The 22,587-nt window shown below is 44.9% G+C and overlaps 2 protein-coding genes across 11 annotated transcripts in view; one reads left to right on the plus strand and one right to left on the minus strand.

The window, feature by feature from the left end:
• COQ8A (coenzyme Q8A) overlaps window positions 1-8,395 on the plus strand; it is a 33,763-nt gene extending 25,368 nt beyond the window's left edge. For both annotated transcript variants that reach the window (XM_048936768.1, XM_048936769.1), the window contains exons 8-15: window positions 263-403; window positions 1,312-1,393; window positions 2,752-2,845; window positions 3,708-3,849; window positions 5,321-5,428; window positions 5,600-5,665; window positions 6,461-6,547; window positions 6,986-8,395. In XM_048936768.1, coding sequence (XP_048792725.1) covers window positions 263-403; window positions 1,312-1,393; window positions 2,752-2,845; window positions 3,708-3,849; window positions 5,321-5,428; window positions 5,600-5,665; window positions 6,461-6,547; window positions 6,986-7,279 — 1,014 coding nt within the window. In that variant the 3' untranslated portion in view covers window positions 7,280-8,395. The remainder of the gene's footprint in view (window positions 1-262; window positions 404-1,311; window positions 1,394-2,751; window positions 2,846-3,707; window positions 3,850-5,320; window positions 5,429-5,599; window positions 5,666-6,460; window positions 6,548-6,985) is intronic.
• CDC42BPA (CDC42 binding protein kinase alpha) overlaps window positions 7,663-22,587 on the minus strand; it is a 156,313-nt gene continuing 141,388 nt past the window's right edge. For 8 of the 9 annotated variants that reach the window (XM_048936763.1, XM_048936758.1, XM_048936760.1 and 5 more), the window contains 3 exons: window positions 17,899-18,016; window positions 16,845-17,002; window positions 7,663-15,109 (listed from right to left, as the gene is read on the minus strand). In XM_048936763.1, the coding sequence (XP_048792720.1) occupies window positions 14,978-15,109; window positions 16,845-17,002; window positions 17,899-18,016 (408 nt within the window). In that variant the 3' untranslated portion in view covers window positions 7,663-14,977. The remainder of the gene's footprint in view (window positions 15,110-16,844; window positions 17,003-17,898; window positions 18,017-22,587) is intronic. The other variant, XM_048936764.1, reaches the window with a different exon arrangement.

Here is a 22,587-nt window from a genome sequence, read left to right on the forward strand (position 1 = left end):
GTTTGTGCTCAGGATAGCTGCTCTTCTGGCCACAGTAATACAGCCTCACATAGATTTGCTCAGAATCTGTCTAGTGAGGGGAACCACTGCTGGCTGGACTGCTCCATGCAATTGCATGCTCAGTGGGAGGAAGGGAGGGCAGGTAATCTAGAAAGCAGAGTGTAGGTACTCAGTGCAAGTAACTTTAGAGAAACATGACTTCAAACAAAGAAAATTTTAAATCCTTGCCTTCTGTCTCCTAATGCTTTCCTTTCATTTTTAGAAAACGCTGAACAATGACCTTGGCCCCAACTGGAGAGACAAACTGGAATCCTTTGAAGAACGCCCTTTTGCTGCTGCTTCAATTGGTCAGGTTCACCTGGCACGCTTAAAAAATGGAAAAGAAGTTGCTATGAAAATTCAGGTGAGCTTTACAGACCAGCCTCTTCTCTTGCTTGTGCTCCACAGATAGGCAGTGGAGTTGCATAAGTATGTTTACTGCTAAATAAATAAACATTTTCATACAAATGAAACGTGGATCCAGCAATGTCATACCCTAATTCCAGCAGAGTTAGCTTGGGGCACTGTCTGAGCTTAGATGACCTCTCACACATCTCTGCAGTGTTGGGGCTAATGGTGCTGAGGGACTGATTATACCTGCTAATGCTGTGTGTAAGGGTTCTACCTGTCAGCCCTGTCTCTGGGATGCACACAGGCCTTGAGAAGAAGCACATGCTTTTTTTCAAACTAGTTCTGTCCAGAGTGATATCTGAAGTTACGCCAAGGCAACAGCAATGGAAAGTGGCACCAATGTGCATTCCGCTCCACAACAGCGTACACATCTTTACAGACTAGGTGAAAAAAAAACAGGAGTAGGAGCCTTTGCCAGAAATGGGCTGAGGTCTCATTGTTTGCTGTGCTGCTATGTGTGAAACACTCTGGTGCTGTCAGTGACATGTGCTTTCAGCTGTGCTAGGGAAATGGCTGACTGCTGCCACTGGGATTTGTGTGTCTGAGGGATTTGTGTGTTGCTGGGTTTCATGACTCAGGATTTCTTTCACATGCTAAAGATTCCATGTCAGTGGAACTGAGAGGTTGTTCTGTTTGCCAGGGGTAAATGTCACCTGGGCTCTCTGTGGCCCATTTTAGATCCTGGGCTCTAAATAAGCTGTTAAAGGAGTATGCCCTCATATATTTGTAGGCTGTAGATGGCTGTATAGAGATTCAGTTCATGTTGAGCTGGGAGTCTCTTTATCTTAAGATAAAGATGTAAAACTAGATTCCCTGAGTTCACCTAGTGTCAACATTGTAATTTCCAATTCTGTTCTGCAGTACCCTGGAGTTGCCCAGAGCATTAACAGCGATGTTAATAACCTGATGACTGTCCTGAGCATGAGCAATATTCTGCCTGAAGGTAAAAAGACACAGTTTTGTTCCTCTGATACATGTTGAAATCTGCCAACACCTTTCAAACTGCATCTTGCCTGCTTCTCTCCATACAATGGAGAGAGGAAACAGTGGAAAGAATTTAGAACTCCTTAGTCTCTCTATGAGGTGATTTCTTACGGAAAGCAGAATGTAGTGGCTGTGGATGCAGGGCCAACTTGGGGAGCTGTACTTCACTTCCCTTTCCTAATGCAGAGCTGCCACTGCATCACTCAATGGCATGGGAAGTTCACCTGTTTGGTTTTTTTGTCATGTTCACGGACGCATATACACGCATGCACACAGCAAAGTAAAGTGCTTTTGTCTGTGTGCTCTTTATAGTCAAGGACCCATTGGTACTCTTTGCAAGTGTCTGGGTAATACTCACTTTTGATGGTTTTCTAGGCTTGAAGCATGGCAGTGTTGACATGTAGTCATACTTTGTCCCTGTTATTTTCTGGCACAGCTGGCAGAACTCATTCTTCCCTGTGTTTTCTGTAGCCCTCTGCCTGTCATTCTCTGCTTATCCCAGAGTTGTGGAGAGGTGCAAATGCTGAACTGGGCATATCTCGAAGTCCCAGCACTTGAGTACACTCATTTTTCAGGAGCAAATGCAGGATTTACTGCTTTTCTTCCCTCACACCATGTGCAGCAGCTGTAAATCTCAGCAGGACTGTACAAACGTTGCCCTTAAGCTAGGCTGCGTGCTGACAAAGTGACAGTTCCTCTATGATGCCTGGGCAGGGCCCTGCAGAAGCTGTAGTTCAAGCTGTGTCTGACCCAAGGCACAGTTGGGTTTTCCACCTCCAAGACTGGGAAGATCCAGATTTGGCAATTCAGGCCCTGGCCATGTGCTGCTGCAGCTCATGTGTAGTCATGTGACTGTTTTTATGCAGTGCTCCTAGTTGCAGGCAGACACTGTCTGGAGGGTTTTTTGTTTTGTTTTTCTTGCACTTGCCAAGGCTGGTTTTTGGGTGCTTCTGCTCCTTGGTGTGTCTCACTGCGGAGCCATGTCAGCACCACACAAGAGCTGCCTTGAGCACAACAGCAGGAACAAGCAGCTTGGGTTGAGGGGTGGGAGGGCGGAAGAGGTGGGTCTGGCTGTACAAGCACAGTGTGAATTTATACTGCTATGCATCAGCTGTTTGCCACAGCCTGGGATTACATGCAGAACTTCTATCAACTTGGAAATGCATGTTGGTCTCTAGGGCTTCTTCCACTCTTCAGCCCAGAGCTGGCTGGTAGCAGGCTGTTCCTCAGCTGCAGCTCTGGCAAGCTTAATCTGAGGAGCTCTTTTTATTTCTTTCCCCCAAAGCTTTCTTTATTTTCTGCTGTTTGGCTTTTAAGGTTTGTTCCCTGAGCACTTGATTGAAGTCCTGAGCAGAGAGCTGGCCCTGGAGTGCGACTACCAGAGAGAAGCTGCCTGCGCGAAGAAATTCCAGTAAGTTCACATCAGTGCCTTCAACCTTTCTCTGCGTGTGCGTGTGAAATGCAGAGAGGTGCCTTAACTTCAGGGGCAGATGGGAGGTGAATTGCATGCCCTCGGGACACAAGGGAATAGTCTGTGCTCGTGACCCCTTGTGTTACCACCTCTTCTCAGCTAGGCTAGGTATGTTTTCATTTAGCTGAACTGTTGCTGAATATCGGAGCTAGGGGATGCAGCAGGCAGCTGGTGTCCTCTCTTTCAGCATGAAGGTACTGTAGTAACTCTTGAGGGCAGGCTGCAGTGCTGTTCTAGCTATGGTAAGATTCTCTTTCATCTAGGAGCGTTCTCTTTCGTCTAGGAGCGTAGTTCACCCCTCTCACAGCAATTATTGTCACCAGCACTGGCTGGTCCCTTTTCTCATTACAGTGCTGGCGTACAGACTGCTTTTATGCTAAGCCTGGACCTGGGAGTGCTGCTGCAGGCAGGCTTTGCCCCCTGCAGAACTGTTCCTGTGGCATGGCTTGCTTTCTTTCTCTCTCACAGTTTCTTCTGTAAATGTAGTCTTGCTCTGAAGTGGAGTAGGTTGAGCAAAGGAGCCCAGTGCCCTCAGTGTCCTAATGCTGCTGCTTCAGCAGATGATGTGACCTCACTCAGGAGTCATCAGCAGCTGTAACTGGTGGCATGGCTCCTGGTGACTTGATCTTTATTGTAACTCTTGAGCAAAACGTCCCCTGGCAGCTGCAGCCAGGGTGTGAGGAGTGTGCAGCAGTGCTGCCTTAGGTTGCATGAAGGGGCTGTGTGTTGTGCAAGGTGTTGCAGAGGGACTTGTGTGCTCGTGGCACTCCTAACCTTTCCCTCTCCTTTCTCCATGTCCTAGGGAGCTGCTGAAAGACCACCCCTTCTTTTACGTTCCAAGAGTAGTGGATGAGCTGTGCAGCAAACATGTCCTGACCACAGAGCTGGTGTCTGGCTTCCCCTTGGATCAAGCTGTAGGGCTGAGCCAGGAGATCCGAAATGAGGTACTGTTGGGTGGTCTCTTTTCACCTAGCTCAGAGAAGCATGGCTGGGGCCTCCTTTCTGAGTGGGAGTCTGAAGGTTTGTGGGAGGGCAAACTCTGAGAAGTGTAATGCAGGGCTGGAGTTGGCAAGATTGCCTGGAGTCTCTCAAAAGGTTTCTGTGTAGTGAATTTGGGAGCAGTGCTGAGTTTTCCCTAGGCTGGTTTAGACCTTACAGGCACTGGCAGTTGTGCACAGGGAGCAGTTTGAAGAGGGTGAGTGGCAAGGGTAGGTGAAGGAAAGGTAGCCTGAGTAACTTCTGCTCTGTTTCTCTCATATGACCCTAAGCCTGGGAGGAATTGTCAGCTGGGGGAGGAAGGGTTTTGCTTTTCAGCTGTTTTCTTGGGTGAGAGTGCAGAAGTATCTCCACCTCCCCCTAAACCCAAATGGCTGGGTATCACCTCTGGCCTGAGGTCTGCTGGAAGAGTACCTCGCAGTAAAAAGGAGCAGGGATGTGGTTGTGACCAGGCATTGGTGCTGAATATAGCAAGGGACTGGAGTGCTGTTGTAGGAGAAGCAGCTGTTCTAGTAGCAGGAATAACTATACTGGTATTTGGATATGGGTTTGGTGGGTTTTTTTGCCTTGTGAGTTACCAGCTGTTAGCAGGTCACTGGGGAAAAGTGCACTGTACTGAGCTTGATGTTATGCCAGAACTGGTTGCCTGTGATCCCTGAGCTGTTTGTCCTCTTGAATGGGCTGCTCGATCATCAGGGCTACTCCAAACAGTTTAGCAGGCTATAACCTGGGGTGGTACAGCCTTTTTCCTTTAAGTGATGAACTGAAGTTATTGGTGTAGCTTTCTGACCCAAATGGCCTGGTTTGCATTTGCTGTTCTTGTCTGTTTTGAAAGTGGTGCTTTGCTGGAAGACAGGCACAATGAGGCTGGCAGTTCTTAGGCTGTAGCTTAAAAATCCTCACAGAGAAGCTCTGCTGTATGTAATACAGTTGTGGGTTTTCTGGAGACTACTGCTCTTGCTGCCCCCTATGCCTGCCAGGCCCAAGCTGTCTGCTTGCTGCTTCTCCCCTAATGGTTTGGACCTAGCTCTGTACATTGTTGAGCAGCTTTAAATGAAGAGTTCTCCTCTTTTAGGTCCTTTCATGCCTTTAACTCAAAATGCTGTGGAACAGGGCATCTTGAGTCCTGTGAGCCACGCTGGCTTCACTTTGGCCATGCTCTGCAGGGCTTTCTATTACAGGGTAGGCTGTAATACCCTGCTGGTGTTCCTCACCTCTGCCACTGCGCCCATTCTTGCACAGTGAAGACACTGCTGAGATGCAACCTCTCAGCAAGTTCAGGAGTTTTGCAGCATGAAGCAGATAGTTCCTGCCAGTGTGGAGACGTGTTCCTGTGTGCTAATTATGTGTGCTGTAAATTACATGTGTGAATAGGCCTTCCACCCTGCTGACTTTTTCTTATTCTGTCTGATTTTCAAGATTTGTCACAACATTCTGGTCCTATGTCTGCGGGAGCTGTTTGAGTTCAGGTACATGCAGACTGACCCCAACTGGTCCAACTTCTTCTATGACCCGCAGCTGCACAAGGTAAGTTCAGGCAGCACCCCTTCTGCCTGTACAGGAGCTGCTTTTCACCAGTTCTTGATTGTTCTCCACTCCCAAAGTTTTATGAGTTCCTGAACGTGTTGGGTGTCTTCTGATGACAAGCTTTCCTTAAGTGGTTGATGCTGTAATACAAAAAAGTTTGTCCATTTCCAGGTGGCTCTGCTGGACTTTGGAGCAACACGAGGATTTGATGAGAAGTTCACCGATGTTTACATCGAGGTGAGAAGTTGCAGTGTGTCTTAGAATGTTGCAGTGTCTCTTAGAATGCTGCTCTGGGGTTCTTCAGAGTATTTCCAAAGTTCATTTCTCTTAGCTGTATCACTTTGTGTTTGTATTAGAATCTGCTTTCAGTTGTGGAGGGAAGCAGGGATGGAGATGAAATCTCCGTTCTGGTTTTATCCCTTACTTTTGTCCCATGCCTTATACATGTCTGCTGCAAATCTCTGGCTTCCTGTATTCTGATGCTTAAACTAAATGACAAATGTGGAGGACTGTAGTGCTGCTTACCAGGGGAGTTAGGCAGCAGAGTGTCTGCAAGGGCATGCCCTCTTTTCACTCACCCACTTGGAATTCATTGATTTTTTTAATTTTTTTTAATATGAGGGTGTTCAGGAATTGCTCGTTCTGTTCCCTGTCTTTTCCTGTCGCAGACTTGCAAATTTCTGCAGTCATGCGTGCTTCCTTCTTGATCCCCTTTTTCTGCATTTGCTAAATTGAGCTGCAGGGGCCAGCAGACCTCACCTAAAGCTTCTCACAGTTAGTTCTATTGTGTTTTTGCAGTGATGAAGTGATTGGTCATGCAGCTTTTTTGGATGTCTTTTATGTTCTCTGGCCTGTATACTGTTACAGGAGAAAGCTTTGCAGAGCCACTAGCTGCATCTTTGTTTCAATAGCTCTTAGACTGGTCAATGTGCAGACCCCCCAAAAAGGGGAATAGAGGCAAGAAAATGGGACTGTAGTCTGAAAACATGTCAGTTATCATCCAGATCTCCTGAAAGTGATGTTCCTATTCAGGTAATCAAGGCAGCTGCTGACATGGACAGAGAGAGAGTACTGAAGAAGTCCATTGAAATGAAATTCCTCACTGGCTATGAAGTCAAGGTACGGAGGTGAAGCATCTGCTTTTAGTGATGGGCAATGAAAGGTTTGAAGTCTGCAGGTCTTCTGCAATTTCTTGACGGTGGTGTGAAAGCCCCGTTGCTGGGCTGAGGGAGGAAGGCAAAAAGTGCTTCAGCTCTTGTTCTCCCATTTCTTACGACAGCAAGAGCCGCAATGATATCCCCAGTTTCCTCCTCTCTTTATCCCCTGGCAAGACCTTGCAGGTGGTGATGCTGCTGCAGTCTTGTGGCTGAACAGACAGCTGCTTGAAGCTACATTAAACAGCTGTTGCTTGGTCTGTCAGCATCTAGGGGTTATCTTCATTGTGGGTATAGCTAGGTATTTCTCTAAGCTTCAGTTGTTAGTATTAGCATTTTTTCTTTTCCTCTCTGGTCTTTAAGATATTTAGTGATGCTATTTGTGCCTCTTTACTTTGTGCAGGAAATGGAAGATGCCCACTTAAACGCTGTCCTCATCCTGGGAGAGGCTTTTGCATCTGAAGAACCTTTTGATTTTGGCAACCAGAGCACCACTGAAAAGATCCATGGTTTAATTCCAGTCATGCTGAAGCATCGGCTTGTTCCTCCACCAGAAGAGACCTACTCTCTTCATCGGAAGATGGGGGGTTCTTTCCTTATCTGCACCAAACTGAAGGCCAAAATTCCTTGCAAAAACATGTTCAAAGAGGCATACAGCAAATATTGGAGCAGTAGGGGCAAGAAGCCAGAGGATTAGTAAGAATGAACTAATGTTCTGAGGGCACAGTTTGCGCCTTGCAAAGAGCGTTCTAGCCTCCCATGTGTTCTGTTGTAGCTCTCCATCCTCTTGATTTGCAGCAGCCTGTGCCTTGGAAGCCAAGCGTGTGTTTCACGCAGACAAAGTTTGTTCTTTCACGTTCTGTCTGTCCTAAACTAAGACTGCCAGTACAGCCTGCAGCTTGCAGGAAAATAGCACAAGTGCTTCTGTACTGTTTCAAGGCACCAGCCAACTACCTTGAATACATTTTTAACATTGTGATGGTGGCTGCACAGTGATCGGGTTTTATAATGGGTAGGTGGAGGAGAGCAAGAGTGGAATTCAGTATTGAAATCCGTTGGTAATTCTTCCCCCAGAAATACTTGTTGTTTTTTTTTTTTTAAAAAAAAAAACCTTCATTCTTTCTTGATAAGGTGGAATTCAAGTAGTTTTCATTATAGAATGAAATACCAAGGTGTACCCCTACCACGAGGTCTCCCCCTTTTGCCCTGGTTTTGTAAGTCAAGTGGTGGCAGTCCAAGAACCCTCCTGGATTTTACTGACACTGATTTAATACAAGGGGTGTACGTGTGTGTGTACATAGCATGAGGTTTTAAGCTTTCTACTCCTCTTTGGCTTGCAAAGTAAACATAGGAAACATTTAGAAAGAAGTCTGAGAATTGAGTGCCAAGATTTTTTTTTAAACACACACACACAAACACACACACTCTCACAGTCTTTGGTTCTGGGAGACAAATGCTTAACCAACAGTACTATATCTCAGCACAGATAGTGGGTTTCTTCACTGTCTGGTAGCTATCATCTTTCCTGATATTGAGTTAGATAAGTTCCATCTCTGACACTGATTGCTTGCTGGACTCTTAACAAGTGAGTCTGTCTTTGTGGCTGTTTTCTGGTAACGCAAAGCTTATGGCAAGGCAGCCAAACACCTCCTGTCTCGCGTGAATATTTCAAGCTTTTGCTGATATGACACATTTAAAACCAGACGCACAATTTTCAACTATTGAAGTCAAGCTAGCAAACTTTCTTAGATTTTTGTACGAAGCCCTGTACCTGTACGAGTTCTGATTTCAATAAACAAGTGCTTGTGCGGTGGGCCTGCAGTTTTTCTGTCTTCTATTGGGGTATTGAGTACCCAATTGACTCAGGTGCTAATCTGTGGAATAAACAGCAGAGGAGAAGGGGAGGCTTCCACGTGCCTTCCTGTTGTGTTTTTTGGTTCCACAAATTGTGGTGACCATTGCAAAATCATCTGTGCCCTGTTTATTACTTCATCCTTCCACTCCAGCTCTGTCACACACAAACAGTGGTGCTAATAAGGTTACCAGGAGCCAGAGCAATGCCAGCCTGAACATCTGCCTGCCCACTAACAGTCCCTAGCAACAGACTTGTTTTGTTTGTTTTTCCCTTTCTACTCTGTTACAAGTATTCTGGACATGGGTATTTTTGTCCTTCTCCCACTTGTGAAGAAAGTGGCAGTGAGAGTTGATGCTTACCTGGTGCGAGTAAGGCAGGCGTCCTCAGCAGCAGACTCCGCTGATCCTATTGAGTTAATGCAGCCCAGGAATGCCAGAGGGTTGTATGATCTTAGACTTCGGTACACTGTGAGAAATCCTGACCTCTGACGCTTCCGGAGGTAAAGAATAGGTAAGTGAATGCACAGCCTCTCTCAGGAGGCTGAGGAATAAGGGAACAGGTTATTGCGTTACCTTTCTTCCACGACCATAAGCATGTATCTGCTTCATTTAAGACTTTGCTTCAGAAAGATCCAGTACTAAAAGTCCTCCTCGGGTTAGTCCTAATCCTTTGAGAAGTATGAACTCTGCTATTCAGTGAAATAATCATTTGGCATAAAGCTGCTTAACTTTAGTGGAGTAGCTTATCTTGGTGCTTTGGGTTCTGATCTACGTGATGTAGTAAATAGTTTCTTCTGGATCTACACCTTGCAGCTGTAAAAAATGTTGGAATTGTTTAAGATATTAATGCTTACATTAGTGCTTAAGAAGCAAAGTACAAAAAGCTGTCATGCCTTGGGCTAGGTAAACTTCAGAGCAAAGCTTCTGTCCCTGAAGGCTGACAGCTAGAAGTTTAGAAGACTTGTGAGGAAGACAAAACAAAAAAAAACCACCACACAACTGCATTACTGTTCGATTTTTCCAGCAGGCACAGCTATTGAGGTTTGCTATGCAGTGCTTGTGTGACCACAGCTCTGGATGCCACACTGGGGCACAGGTGTTTAATTCTCAGCAAACAATTCCCTTCCCTAGAGAGATACTGCTTGTTAAAGAACGAACAATGGAGTTGTTTTGCATTTGCCTTAAGGATAACAAGTGGCGGAAGGTGAACTGTTCCCTTAGTAGGAGAGCTAAGGAGAGCTCAGGCCCTGCTTCTCCTGGCCTTTTGTGCACGTTCCAAATGCCTTAATAATTTCTGCAGATTTGGCCAGAGTTTTGTGACATGAGGAATTGCTTCAGAGTATAAAGAGCAAGAACCACTGTGCTCTGGCTTGAAGTCAAAAGAGTCATGACATTTTTCAAGGAGCAAGACTATCATATCACTGCTGCTTGCTCCATGCTGCTAGTGAATTCGCTTAGCTACAAGCAGGGCACGGGTTTGAATGTTCCTCTGCTGCAGCAAACTTGTACGTTCCAGAAAGTTCCTCTTACAGAAACAGTTCTTAGTTCCACAGGGCAAACCAGAGGTTACATTTGCTTCTGTGAAGCTGCACGGTAGCAGTGCTGTACAGACTGTTTTACTCACTCTGTGTACTGCATCAAGACAGAAAATGAGTGCTGGGAGATGAACAGGGGCCCTGACACACAGCTCACTTCCTACTTCTCTAATGCTTTGACACCAGCAGGCCCGCTGCCATGCACTGTGGAACCAAAGGTGACTGCACAGGTCACAGCGCAAGGAATAGGCAGCGTTCCACCAAGCTACAGCAAAAAGTATAAGGGTTTGGGTAAGTTTTTCTGAAAGGTGATAAGCTGAATAGAATTGCACTACTTTTCTTCCCCATGTCCTCATGCAGATGCATTAAATATGCCCATTATATTTTCAAAACCACAATTACATCACTTCCTCAAAGCTTAAGCAGAGGTATGAGAAGAAAAAAAAAGACAAAACGTCTACATTTCTAACAGTTCCCTGTTTTATTGCAGTACATCAAAGTAGGTTAATATTAAGTGTTACCAACATAAAATATTGGTGGTGAGTCATTTTTACATTGTTGACTTTTCCACCTTAAATATTTCTGTGCAAAAGAATCTACATCATTGTTCTGTAGCAGAGAATCTCTTACAATGTCCCCTACAACACTGAGGGCATTAAACAAAATAGTGAGAAGAGGCAAAAAGCAGAATCTTTCCCCCACACGCACACTTGTCAGCTTTTATAATCTAAAACAAAAAAGTGATTACATCTATGCCATGCAAAACTGTACAATAATATTACAATGAAAAACCTAAAAAATCCCATATTTTAAAAATAAATGATATGAAACTGTCATACATAAAAAGGCAGGTATAATTGCTCTGAATTACCAACACTGGTTTGTTTGTGGATTTCTTCCCTGTGGATGAGACTTTCTTAAACGCAAAGTGAAAACAGGTTACACAAAGCTGCGGCTGGAAAGAAAGACAAAGCAGAGTTGGAATTTAGCATGGAACATCCATAGGCCTGCTTCTGAGGGCACCTGCCAAACACAGCCTGAACACACCTGCGCCCTTCTGCGTGCTTTGGTGCTAGTGCAGAAAACCATCCCACTACCTTTGAGCAACCGACTCCTATGTAAAAAGAAAAACCCAAACCCACAGCTGAAGCTACATGTGCCACTTTGATTCCCAGGCTAAGGAGGTAGGGGTAGTTGCACTGTGATAGATTTGACCTTCAATGTATTGCATAAAACTAAACGAAGTGCATAAAATGGAATGAGAAAGAACAGGATGCTCTGGGGACTTCTTTGTTACGACAAGACCCTTTACTTCCCTCTGCTGCATACCTGAGACTGACACAGGTGGCTGTTCAGTTTACCAGAACCAAATCAGGCACAGCAAGTTATGAAACTCGCTAAGATGAGCAAAACGTGCATTCCTAACAAGCTGCAGCAGCTAACTGAGAGGAAAAGCAGCCACTTCCACAGCTACATGGATGGGTTTTGGAGCCACCGGCTGTTTACTACAGGCCAGATAGAACGGAGCAGAGTGTACTCCAACCCTGCTTTTGGGTGTAGGATATGTGGAAGGAAAGCACATGTCTGTGTCCATGCACGCACAGGGGAAACCTACTGACCAAACCTTTGCATTCTCTAACCTGGAGTCCTTAGTAGCTGCCTGAATCTTCACATCCTTTGTTGCCTGCAAAATTAACCATAAAAAGCAAAAAACCAATAGCCCATATGTTTGTGTCATAAATGCAAGATACCTTCAGTCTCAGCCAAAAGGAAAAAATCAGCTAGACACATAACTGTGTACACAGCACATATGCTACAGTCACAGACTGAAGGGGAGGTTTCAAGCTCCCCAGACAAGTCACAGCCCTCAAACTGTGGAGGTGAAACAATGCTACAGTGCAAAGCAGCAGACATCAAACCTTAAAAGACAACTGTCATTGAGATACCAGGCAAAAGTCCTACAGTTCAAATGACCGAGCTGCTTGCCCCAGCCCAATGCGTAAAGCTCAGCTACAGAACGCTTTTGTTTTCAGTGTTTGTGCCAACAAAAAAGATGAGCATGGTTTAAAATCGAATGTATAATCAAATGGTCCCCAAATACATAAAAGCTATTCAAGTCCCAAGACGACATTTCTCTTTACCAATAAGTGATGTGGTCATTTGCTTTTCAACTGAGAGAACAGTTGCTGTTTCTCTTTTTAACAGATGCGTAACAAAATGCACAGTACCAACCTACCGATTAAATATAGTAATCCTAAAGGAAAATGCCCAGGCTTAGAAACTGTGGTGCACAAACAGTGCAGTCCTGTGGAGCTCTCCTCCTGTGGAGTGTTGTGTCACACAGCTGCCCTCTGCTCTGCCTGAAAATGCCTGTTTGCAGCGGGTTGGAGTAGCAGTAGATTGCAGGCACCAGGACACAGTAAACGGGCACATTTGGTCGTTTTGTTTGCTGTGTCATGGCTCTGTGGGCTCCATTTTCAGACAGAGCATGAACTCAGCTACAGAAACGCCCACAAGGACGATGTGGTGACCCTCTCTCAGGGGACGTGTTGCACAGGCGGCTCTACCTTACGTGACTATTGTTTAAATGCCTTCTCTCGATATCAAAATAAGATTAATGTTTAAATACAACATACAGTAAATACAAAACTAGTCTGCAAAGGCTTCGAGAAGTGTGTGGACATGCTTCACCAAAAGGAGGGAATTGTGGGGAAAAGCAGTGGCTATACTGGAAGCAATAGGCAGCCTGTAGAAAGAAGCTGATGTGGAGTTCTAGTGATGCCAATAATGCCCTGCCTCTCTGTCCCTCACAAAGATGAAAATCAGTTCTAGAAGGAATTGATTGCAAGTGCTAAGCTGCTGGCTAAGGCCTTTAGTATTAAATGCCGGGCTTGCAACACTAGTAGCTTTGAAGTGAAAACAAACCACCATTACCGTTTTGCTACTCCAAAAAACCCAAACTGGAGAGAGACAGGTTTTGAAACAATGTTTAAAACAATGTTGAATTCCTGTCCTAATGTAACACTGACAAGCTTGGACAAGCTGTGATTCAGGGTGAAAAAGAAATCTTACTGAGGAGATCCAGCAGGATAAAATGGTGCAGGCGATGATCTCTGTGTCTCATCCCCTGTTCCACACTTAGCTCATACCTGTACACAGTCTGAACTTACCTATAACTTCCATTACAGAAGACAAAACTGGAAAACTCCAAGCATTTCTATGCGGTTGAAACACAGTATTACTGCTAACTGCAAGAATATGGAATGGTTTAAGAGCCATAGCAAGTTTCTGAAACCCACAAAAAACAGTATTCTAAATACAAAAAGCCCTTACATGTTTGAGTATGGTCATAGTATAATGCCAGCAACAATACTACTGAGAAAAGAGGCTCATCTGAACACTCCTAAATGAAAAACACATCTGCCTTGCTACCTAACGAGAGAGAGAGATCTTCCTCTTACCATCCCTTTGTACGTCAGTTTCTCAATTTATTCCGGTGACTGCATGACCAGCTTCAGCTTTTTACTTATTTCTGCAACCTCACTGGCCTCTGTCATCCACTTCAATACTTTCTATCTTCCTGGCCTGCGACTGGAACCGAACAGCAGGTGAGCACAAAGAAACAACTGCAAATTGCACAGACCCACAGCACGGGTTGGGAGGGAGAGGAAAACCAACCTTACCCGCACGGCAGTTGTGGGTGACCAGGCATCTGTGATGGCCACAGTGTGAACAGTGTGAGGTCAGTCTTCAAGGTTTGTCGTTGCTACAGTGACAGCACAGCCAGCAGCAGCTAGCTTCAGAGTAAGAGCACTCATTTGGCTGATGTGTATTATAAACTATTATTTGGTAACAACAGGTTTCTGTTAAGGGATGATGAAAGAGATGTGGAAGACTGCTCCCTTCCTAGTGAAGCCCGGTCAAAGTCTGACCCAGGGAAACAGTTTTCCTGCTGAATCCTGTGGCACTGAGCTCCCTTGCTTCTGTAAGGACCTCCACTGCAGGTTTCGCAGCTGCACAGCCACACACCAGCACCCAGCATGGCCAGCTGGCTGATGGGTGCCCTCGGGTGTCAGGGCAGGGGGGTCGCTTTCCAACCACTGTCGTTTTTGCAAAGGACGGGATTAACACGAGCTTAGGAATTATAGCCTCAGATGCTACTGCCAGAAATAAAGAAATGTTGGGAAAGTACTGCAGGGGCTTCTCCCAGCAGTGCAGCAAATGATATGCGAACGGAATATCTGTCCTGTGAAAGGTTTTAGGCCAGGCCTCCAAATCTGGATATCATTGAGTATGAAAACAGGGACAACACAAATCTTAAATTAAAGGCTCTCTTAAATAAGCATCCATCTTCTGCTGCATACACAATGCTTTTTTTTTTCTTTTTTTTTTTTTCCTTTTTTAATATATACATACATATTTTACTCTAACATCTGTGTATTTATTTAAACTCTGTAGTGTAGTAAAATATGCATCATCTTAATCAATAAGTATTTGCTGGCAACAATCAGATAGACATTCAAACATGGTGGCTGAAAGCTTTTATGTGCCTCTGACATACCAATCATTCCCCATGCAGGGGAAGGGGTCTCTGTGCTGCTTCTGTACAGTACAATGAGCTATTGTACGAAAAAAAAATCCCTCTAAATTTTCTCTTGCCGATACTGGTCTGGTCTATTTAAGTTACTTTTGAGGGAATTGTGGGGTAGGATAAATATATGTCTTTGAAAATGAAAGCAGCTGTAATCGCAAAAGATGAAACCAACACTAAGACAAATCTACAGCATCTGATATTTACCAACACCCTAGCTTTACTCATTCGCTGCTGTCAAATCTGGGAAAGGGAGGGTGAGGCAGTGCTGCAGAGCTTCTACCTTCCTCTCTACCCGGCTCCCAGTTGACTTTCGGGCGGGGAATGAGGAGGGTTAGGATGGTGAAGGTGTGAACTGGAGCAAGTGAAGGGGACAGCAAGCTGCTGTAGTGTCAAATCTGAATGCTGAAGCAGTTCATGAGTCCCAACTCACGTGGTCAGAGCTCTCCAGGGAGAGGCTCTTGGTCTTGTGAGGAGAAACAGGGCTGGGAGGGCTGCTGAGGTTGGAGCTGTTCGACGCAGTGGAGTGTCTCGGCGAGTCGGAGTCCTGCAGCCAAAATACACAGAAAAACACCAGTAAGTAACAGGATGGAAAATTTGAGTGAGTGCAGGTGTCTGAGCAACAAGTGACTGGAATCACAGGCATGCACATATTTTGTGCCCCAAAATACTGAGAAGTTTTCTTGGCAGGGGTGTGAATTAAAAGTAAACTGTCAGATCAGTCTGCTTACAGCATGTGTAACCTGATGGGGACAGAAGGACACAGCAGCTGTGGGATTCTTGCAGAGTACAGATCACTCTGCATCGACAGTGTGTAGCGTCAGACTGTGAGCTCCATCTCCTGCCTTTTCACAGATCTGAGATGCTCCTGTACTAAACAGTGGAATCTGCATTGCATAGGCTTCATCACAGTTTCTTCTGTGATGCTCACAGGAAATTAATTCAATCCACCCAGATCAAGTCAGTCTAGTTAGCTCTTCCACAGCACAGCAGAGTGCAAATACGTCTGACCTGTATTTGGGCTGACGCTTGCCTGCCAGTTTTAACTGGAAGGATATATTTTTTGTACAGTGGAAATCCTATGTGATCTCTGAATTTTCACATTTCTTGGTTAGAAAACAGTCTGGGGAAGTTTTGCTGGCCAACTTCAGATTGAACTCTTCTACATATAACTTCCTTGGTTGAAAGGACTGAGTTTAGCACTGCTGTCCTGTTGTAACGATACTTTTGTTTTGCACAGTATATAAATGATTAAATCCAGTTTCTGCTCTAAATGGAATTGTTACATGATAATTCTTAAGTAATCTCATTAACTTCACACACTCAAGAGTGAATACTACAACAAAATACCTGCTGTGAAATGTTTGCTACTACAGCTTAAGAGTCTTTGCAAATAAAGGACAGAAGGAGTATCAGCGCTTCAAGCTGTGAGAGGTTGCTATCAAGCTGTTAGTCTGCTCAGCCATTATCTTTGGAAGCCTCACTGCTCCTGAAATCCCAGGTAAGGAGCAGAGTGAGAATTTTCTGCACGTTAAATACCAGGACCAGAGTTGAAAAAGAATCAGAACCATCTAGGTTGGAAAACACCTTCCAGATCAAGTCCAAACATCAAGCTGACCTACCGAGTCCCATCTGTAAACCATGTCCCTGAGTGCCACATTCACACACCTCTAAAATACCTCCAGGGATGGAGACTCCAGCACTTCCCTGGGCAGCCAGCTCTAATGCTTGACCACCCTTTCCGTGAAGAAATTCTTCCCAATGTCCAGCCTGAACCTGCACTGGTACAACTGGAGGCTGTTTTCTCACATCTTATCACTTGTGTCCTGAGAAAAGAGACTGACATCCTCCTCACTGCAACCTCCTTTCAAGTAATGGTACAGAGCGATGAGGTCCCCCCTCAGCCTCATTCTCTGCAGACTAAATAACCCCAATTCCCTCACAAGCCTTGTTTTCTGGTCTCTTCACCAGCTTTGTTACTTTTCTCAGCACACACGTAAGCAACTCAATATCCTTGTAGTGAGGGGCCCAAAACTGACCATAATATTTGAGGTGCAGTGTCACCACTGCCACACACCAGGGGACAATCACATACAGAGTCTTATCAGCACAACTTGAAACACAAGAAATAAAAGTTTGCAAATTCAATGGTGAGTTTTCATTTCAACAGGGATTTCCAACCTTGCAGGCAATCAAGGAGTTACACCAAACCCACAACATAATTTAACTTCCTCATCTTTATCAATGCACTTAGATTTTTTCCTCTTTATCCTATCACTCACCTCTCGCTCATAGTCCCTTGTTGGTGCATCACTGCCTTGGTCCAGGCCACCAGAGGATAAGGAACCATCTGAGGGCGATGCCATAGGCTGACGCTTTGCTCCATAGCTACCTCCTGAGAATTCCCTCCGCAATGCACTGCCATTTTGTGCAGATGATCCTAAAATGTGCAGAGGAATTAAACCATTGCAGATGCCCAGACAAGGTACTAGAAAGATGTTAGCTACTTGGCTGGCTACTTCTGCTTTCCTCTGGCATGTCCCAGGATGCTCAGCTCGTGGCTTGCTGTCTATGTGTGCTTTTATCTTGTCTGATGCTAGATGCAGTTTTTCCTCTGCTCCTCAACATGTCAGGGTTAGCATACAGCAGAGACATAGTCACTGTGTTCCTCACAAAGACAGCAGTTGAATAAACTGCTGTGGTGGCAGCTTCGTTCTAGGCATCTCTCCCCAGCAATACTGGGGAGAGGTAGAGTCGCACTGGAACATGCAGACTACAGCAGACACACAGGCTTTCTGCAGTCTGTTGGCTATCTTCACATGCTCCGTTATTCAGTCTCTTGCCTCATCTCAGCACAGATCATTTTGCTGACTCTGGCACACAAGGATAGCATGGCAGCAGTAGGAAAGCTGTTTCCTATGCATTGTAACTCTTCCGAACCAGCAGGTTTTCTACTACGCCCTCTTTGCACTAGCAGCAAGAGAAGCATCAGGAGCTCTAGAGAGTTCAGCAACAAAATTAATAAATGCGGAGCTTGTGAACAACTTGTCAACAATTTACACCACTTCAGCTGCAGCAAAGAAGTCCCAATGGTAAGAATGCCTTTTTGATTCTAAATTGACAAACTCCAAATGTGGGAAGTCAAACCTGCTAGCTGCTTATCGATGGGTTTCTTTGAAAGTGAGATTACAGTTCCGTCCAGCCCACAAAGGGAGGACGGCCAGCCATGGCTTCTGAAAGTCCTGTCTAGTGGCAGCACAGATAGAAGCAGTGCAGGTAGCTCTTCCCTAACACACGTGTGCACAGCCCCAAAGCAACACAGATCTGATTGCTTACTTGCTGCTAACCCACTGCTTGCGCTCATCGATCGTCCTGGTTCTGTGCGGGATTTCGTGATCGATGGGATACTGACAGAGCCACTGAATACGGTCCGACTTTCCTGAGGCCGAAGATTCTGCAATGCAGACACACAACAACATGTTTCTTATTGACTGCTGGCTCAACCTTGGACGTTACGGAGGAAGGTCTCAGAATGCAACAAATCCCCAACCTTACCAGAGCTGAATTATCTGAGCAGCAAGTCAGCAAAATTTGCAAAGTAATATTCTGCAATTTAGTGCAGAGACTGGAAGCACACACAGCTGACAATGAAGTGCTGAATTACATGGACGTATGCAGACAACTGAAAAGGTAGGTCTAATAATTCAAGAATTTCCTTGAAAGGATGGTTTGCAAGCCTAAGCTGCTACAGATGTAATTCCATGTGTATTGCATAATGCGCTCTTTCTAAGCACATGCCTCTATGGATTTTGTTAAAATTTCCCTGTGATACCACCACTTGTGGCTTGCACATGCAATTTTGTACGGACATCATATGAATCCCCAATGCCTGTGGAGTTATGGACACATACTGGACCATAGGATCAATCTGTCAGATAACTGAGGTGGTTCCAAAGATATGAACAGCACTTCTTCAGTCCTACAGCAGCTGAACCAAAGCCAGAATCAGCCTTGTGGTTCCAGTCTGCTCAGAGCACCCACCACTGGCTACTCTATGGATTGCCATTATCACTCCTGGTTTGCAGCCTAAGGGTTCCAGTGAGATTTTCTAAAATTGTCACTGAACTGAAGCGGTCCTATACTGAGGGAACAGATAAAACGGTGTCTTTATTCGAATATGGCAGCTCCTTCAACACAGGGTATGTCTTTAAAAGAAAAAGAAAAAAAAAAAACAACCCACTTTGATACAATTTCTGCTTCTGTTACCTTACAGCTGACTTTAGGAAAAAAGGCTCCTCAGCTTATTTAACCCACCTCTTTGTATACAAGCTGTCTTCTTAGCCCAAAATATCCATGCCTATTGTTTCATCTCTGCCTACGCAAGAGACAAACGTGATTTACACTATTAAGTGATCAGCATTAATGAGAATTAGGCTTGGGAAGCCTTTACAGCTGCAGACTGTGAAAAGAGCTGCAGGTATCTCTGAATATTACTTTGTTTCCACTTCACCAAACACTTGCTGCAATAATGGTTATTTCTTCCCATTCATATGTCATTATTTCCCCACCCTTACTCTGAGAAAGTAACCAAATAAAAACCTACATTTTCTATTGCAATACCTGTCTAGGCTGAAATGTTACAGAAATTTCCACCCCCTGGATGGATACTCTGAAAGACCCTCAGCCACTATCCATTTCTCTAGCTGAATTCTAAAATGAGTAATCAGATAGAGGCTTTGTAAAGAACAGGTATTAGGTGGTGCACATAATTGTTAAAAACCTGCTGTCAGTCCAATTTTACAATGACCCTTAGAGTCAATGCTGTTACAGACCTCTTTGCTATAAAGTCAACTCTTTGCTTTTCAGCCTCCCAGTGGCCTAGGAATGACAGATTTTTAGCATGCAAAAAGCAAAGAATTAAAAATCTCTCAGACACCAACAAAATACACAAGAGCTTATCAGTGAAAAAGCTGTGTTTACTTCTCCCTGTAGCTACTGCTGCACTGTTTTCAAGTCTCTTTCAAAAATCCCTTGAGGATCACACTGCTGCCTCCTGCTTACTCTTCGTTTCCCAAATGAGGACAAATAACCCGCTCTGCAGCACTGAATTTCTGTCCTGGTATCCCTCACCGTGCCATAAGTGACCTGCACTACAGCTCCCTGTGAGCAGCCTGGCTGTGCACTGACACCAGTGGCCCTACAGTAGATACAAAAGGAACCACGGGGACAGGGAATGGCTCACTGCTGTGTTTTGAGAACTGTACAGGAGAGCCAAGTGCAGCAGCAGTGGTCAGTACACCAGAGCTGCATGGAAGGAGCTCTGTACTTGTAGAAACTGACAATATTTCACGTTGCAGGGATAGCAATTATATGTAACGATAAGGAGACTGACCTTCTTAACAGTGACTGAGCAGGCAACATACAGGCATCGGGGGAAGGAAGGAATGGGTGCATTAAAAAGACTAATTTATTTCATTTGTGTAGTTTAATAGTTATTTTTTTGACCTCAGTTTGCAAAGTCCATGTAATTCCTTGTAGAAAGTTTTTCCACAAAGCAAATCTTCTCTTGTTCTTTGATCTAAAATAAAAGAAGCACATGCTGGAGACCCTGGCGCTTTGGACCCAAAGTGATATGCACGCAATGCAGAAAGGGGATTCAAAGAAAAATAAATGGCAGTTAGCAGTAGTTATCAAGCAGCCAAATGCAGCAAATTAAAAACAGAGGGAAAAAAAAAAAAAAAAAGAAAAAGAAACTCGAGCTTGCTTTACTTAGAGACAAAAACCCCTCATATGGAGTAACAATCCAAATCCTAGCAGGTAAATTCATCCCTGCTGCTGAACCAAATGGAGAAATGTGACAGGATTTCTCTTTGAAGAAAAAACCTCAGCAGCAGAGAAGCTGCTTGCTGAGAAGTTACTTGCTATGCAGCAGTGAATGACCAGTCAGTGGGTGCTGCCCCACTGGGAGGCAGTGCTCCTCAGCCCCAGCTTGTACCCAGCACCTGCCGCAGCGCCCATAATGCTTGCCTGCATTTCTCTGTCCACGGTGCTTCTTGTTGTTTGTTTTCTTGTATTAATTGAGGTTCTGTTTGTTATGATGTAAACCTAAGCTTTCCTTTCATGAAATGGCAGGACATGACTTAAAAGCTATTTTAAGGGTTCGTTTTCAACTCTTGCTACACACTCCAGGTTTCAATATTCAGTCAGTTCCTGGGTCCCCCAACCCCTGCACAGGGCCTGCTATCGTTCTTGTACTACAAACACAGAGAGGGATATGGGCAGACGAAAAGCAAAATCCACAGCTTTACCTTCCAGTGACAGCTTAAAGTATCTCTTCCCTGAAGCCAAAAAGAGACAACTGCTCTCCTTCACACGAGCCTAAACCTCCAGTGCTCTAAAGGGTAAAGAGGCACAAAATTTCAGTGCTCCAGCTGTTTCTCCAGAAAAGCCAGGATGGATGCAGACCTGCCACCAAAGGGTGTTTTCCAAAATGCTGCAATTCCATTTTTGGATATTAATTTATGTGACCACTACACAACAGTGACATGAGTGTGCACATGACCAGTCAAAGTTCACGGCGTGAAATTTTGTTCTGGGGCTTTAGGGAAAAAAATATTTATTTTCCTCCTGCATTTCTAAATTCTCTTTAGTGTTGGATGCAGATCTGCATTACAAACTCCTTCCCAGTGACAGGGACCAAGAACAGCAAAGCAGTCTGGCAGTAAAGGTTTGCTGTACGTGTCTGAAGAGTGTCGAAATGCCACAGAAACCAACAGCAGCGTTTCCATCACAGTGGCAGGCACAGCTCAAACACATACAAACCCTCAGCAACCAGCCGTCACTGAAGAACCACAGATCACCCACCGGCTCAGGCTGCCCAGGGCCCACCCAATGTGGCCTTTAACACCTCCAGGGATGGGGCACCCACAGCTTTTGGCAGCAGTGCCAAGACCTCAACGCCCTCTGAGCAAAGAATTTCTTCCTAACAGCTGACCTAAATCTCCCCTCTTTTAGTTTAAAGCCATTCCCTGTTGTCCTGTCACTGTCAGACCATGTAAAAAGTTGGTCCCCCCTCCTGCTTGTGAGCTCTCTTCAGGTACTGGAAGGCCACGGTGAGGTCTCACTGGAATCTTCATTCCTCCAGACTGAATAAGTCCAGCTCCCTCAGTCCGTCTTAGGAAAGATGTTCCAGCCCTCTGAGCAACTTTGTGGCCTGTTCTGGACCTGTTCCAACAGCTCCATGTCCTTCCTGCACCAGGGGCCCCAGGCCTGGCCACAGCACTGCAGGTGTGACCTCACAGGGGCAGAGCGGAGGGAACAACTGACTCCCTAGCCCTGCTGACCACCCTTCTTTTATACACATCTATTTCACAGATTATTCATGACCTATCTGCAAATCTGTTCCAAAGCAGAACTGCAGGCCACAGCACAGAACGCAATTACAATGCAGCAGGAGGTACAAAAGGGCTTGTTTTAGTATGGCCTTATATTACCATAGGATATAGCAACCTCTTGTCAGGCCAGGATACACAACAACAAGCAAAAAGAAAGCATCACTTCCATCCCTCAGATTTTACGTTCCAACTGGAAGGATAATTACAGCACAGTATCTTACCTCAGTCTCTGTTTAGAACAACCAGGATTAAGGGGATCTATATGAACAAGTACCCAATATCTTTAATTTCCGATCTTCCTGCTTGTATGTATTCCAACTTTCTTTTAACTGAACCTAGAAACCACCTAGGCACAATCTGTGTCTCTCTCCATCTGTGTACAGTACTGTGTAACATTACTGCACTCCCACTATTTCACTGTAAACAAACAGCTTGAAATTTTGGTCCAGCAGAGACAGATCCAGAATCCTTTTCCTAGCACAAACTGATACACAGCATCCTGTCTCTGCCATTGACTGCTGGAGATGTACAGTGTGAAACACAAACATTATTCAGATTTCCCACAACCTTCCTGGTAACTAAAAATGCCGTTTTCATAGCAAAAGGTTCAGCCCAGTTGGTAAACATTTTT

The sequence above is a fragment of the Lagopus muta genome, chromosome 2, assembly GCF_023343835.1.
Source record: "Lagopus muta isolate bLagMut1 chromosome 2, bLagMut1 primary, whole genome shotgun sequence".
In the NCBI taxonomy this organism is placed as follows: domain Eukaryota; kingdom Metazoa; phylum Chordata; class Aves; order Galliformes; family Phasianidae; genus Lagopus; species Lagopus muta.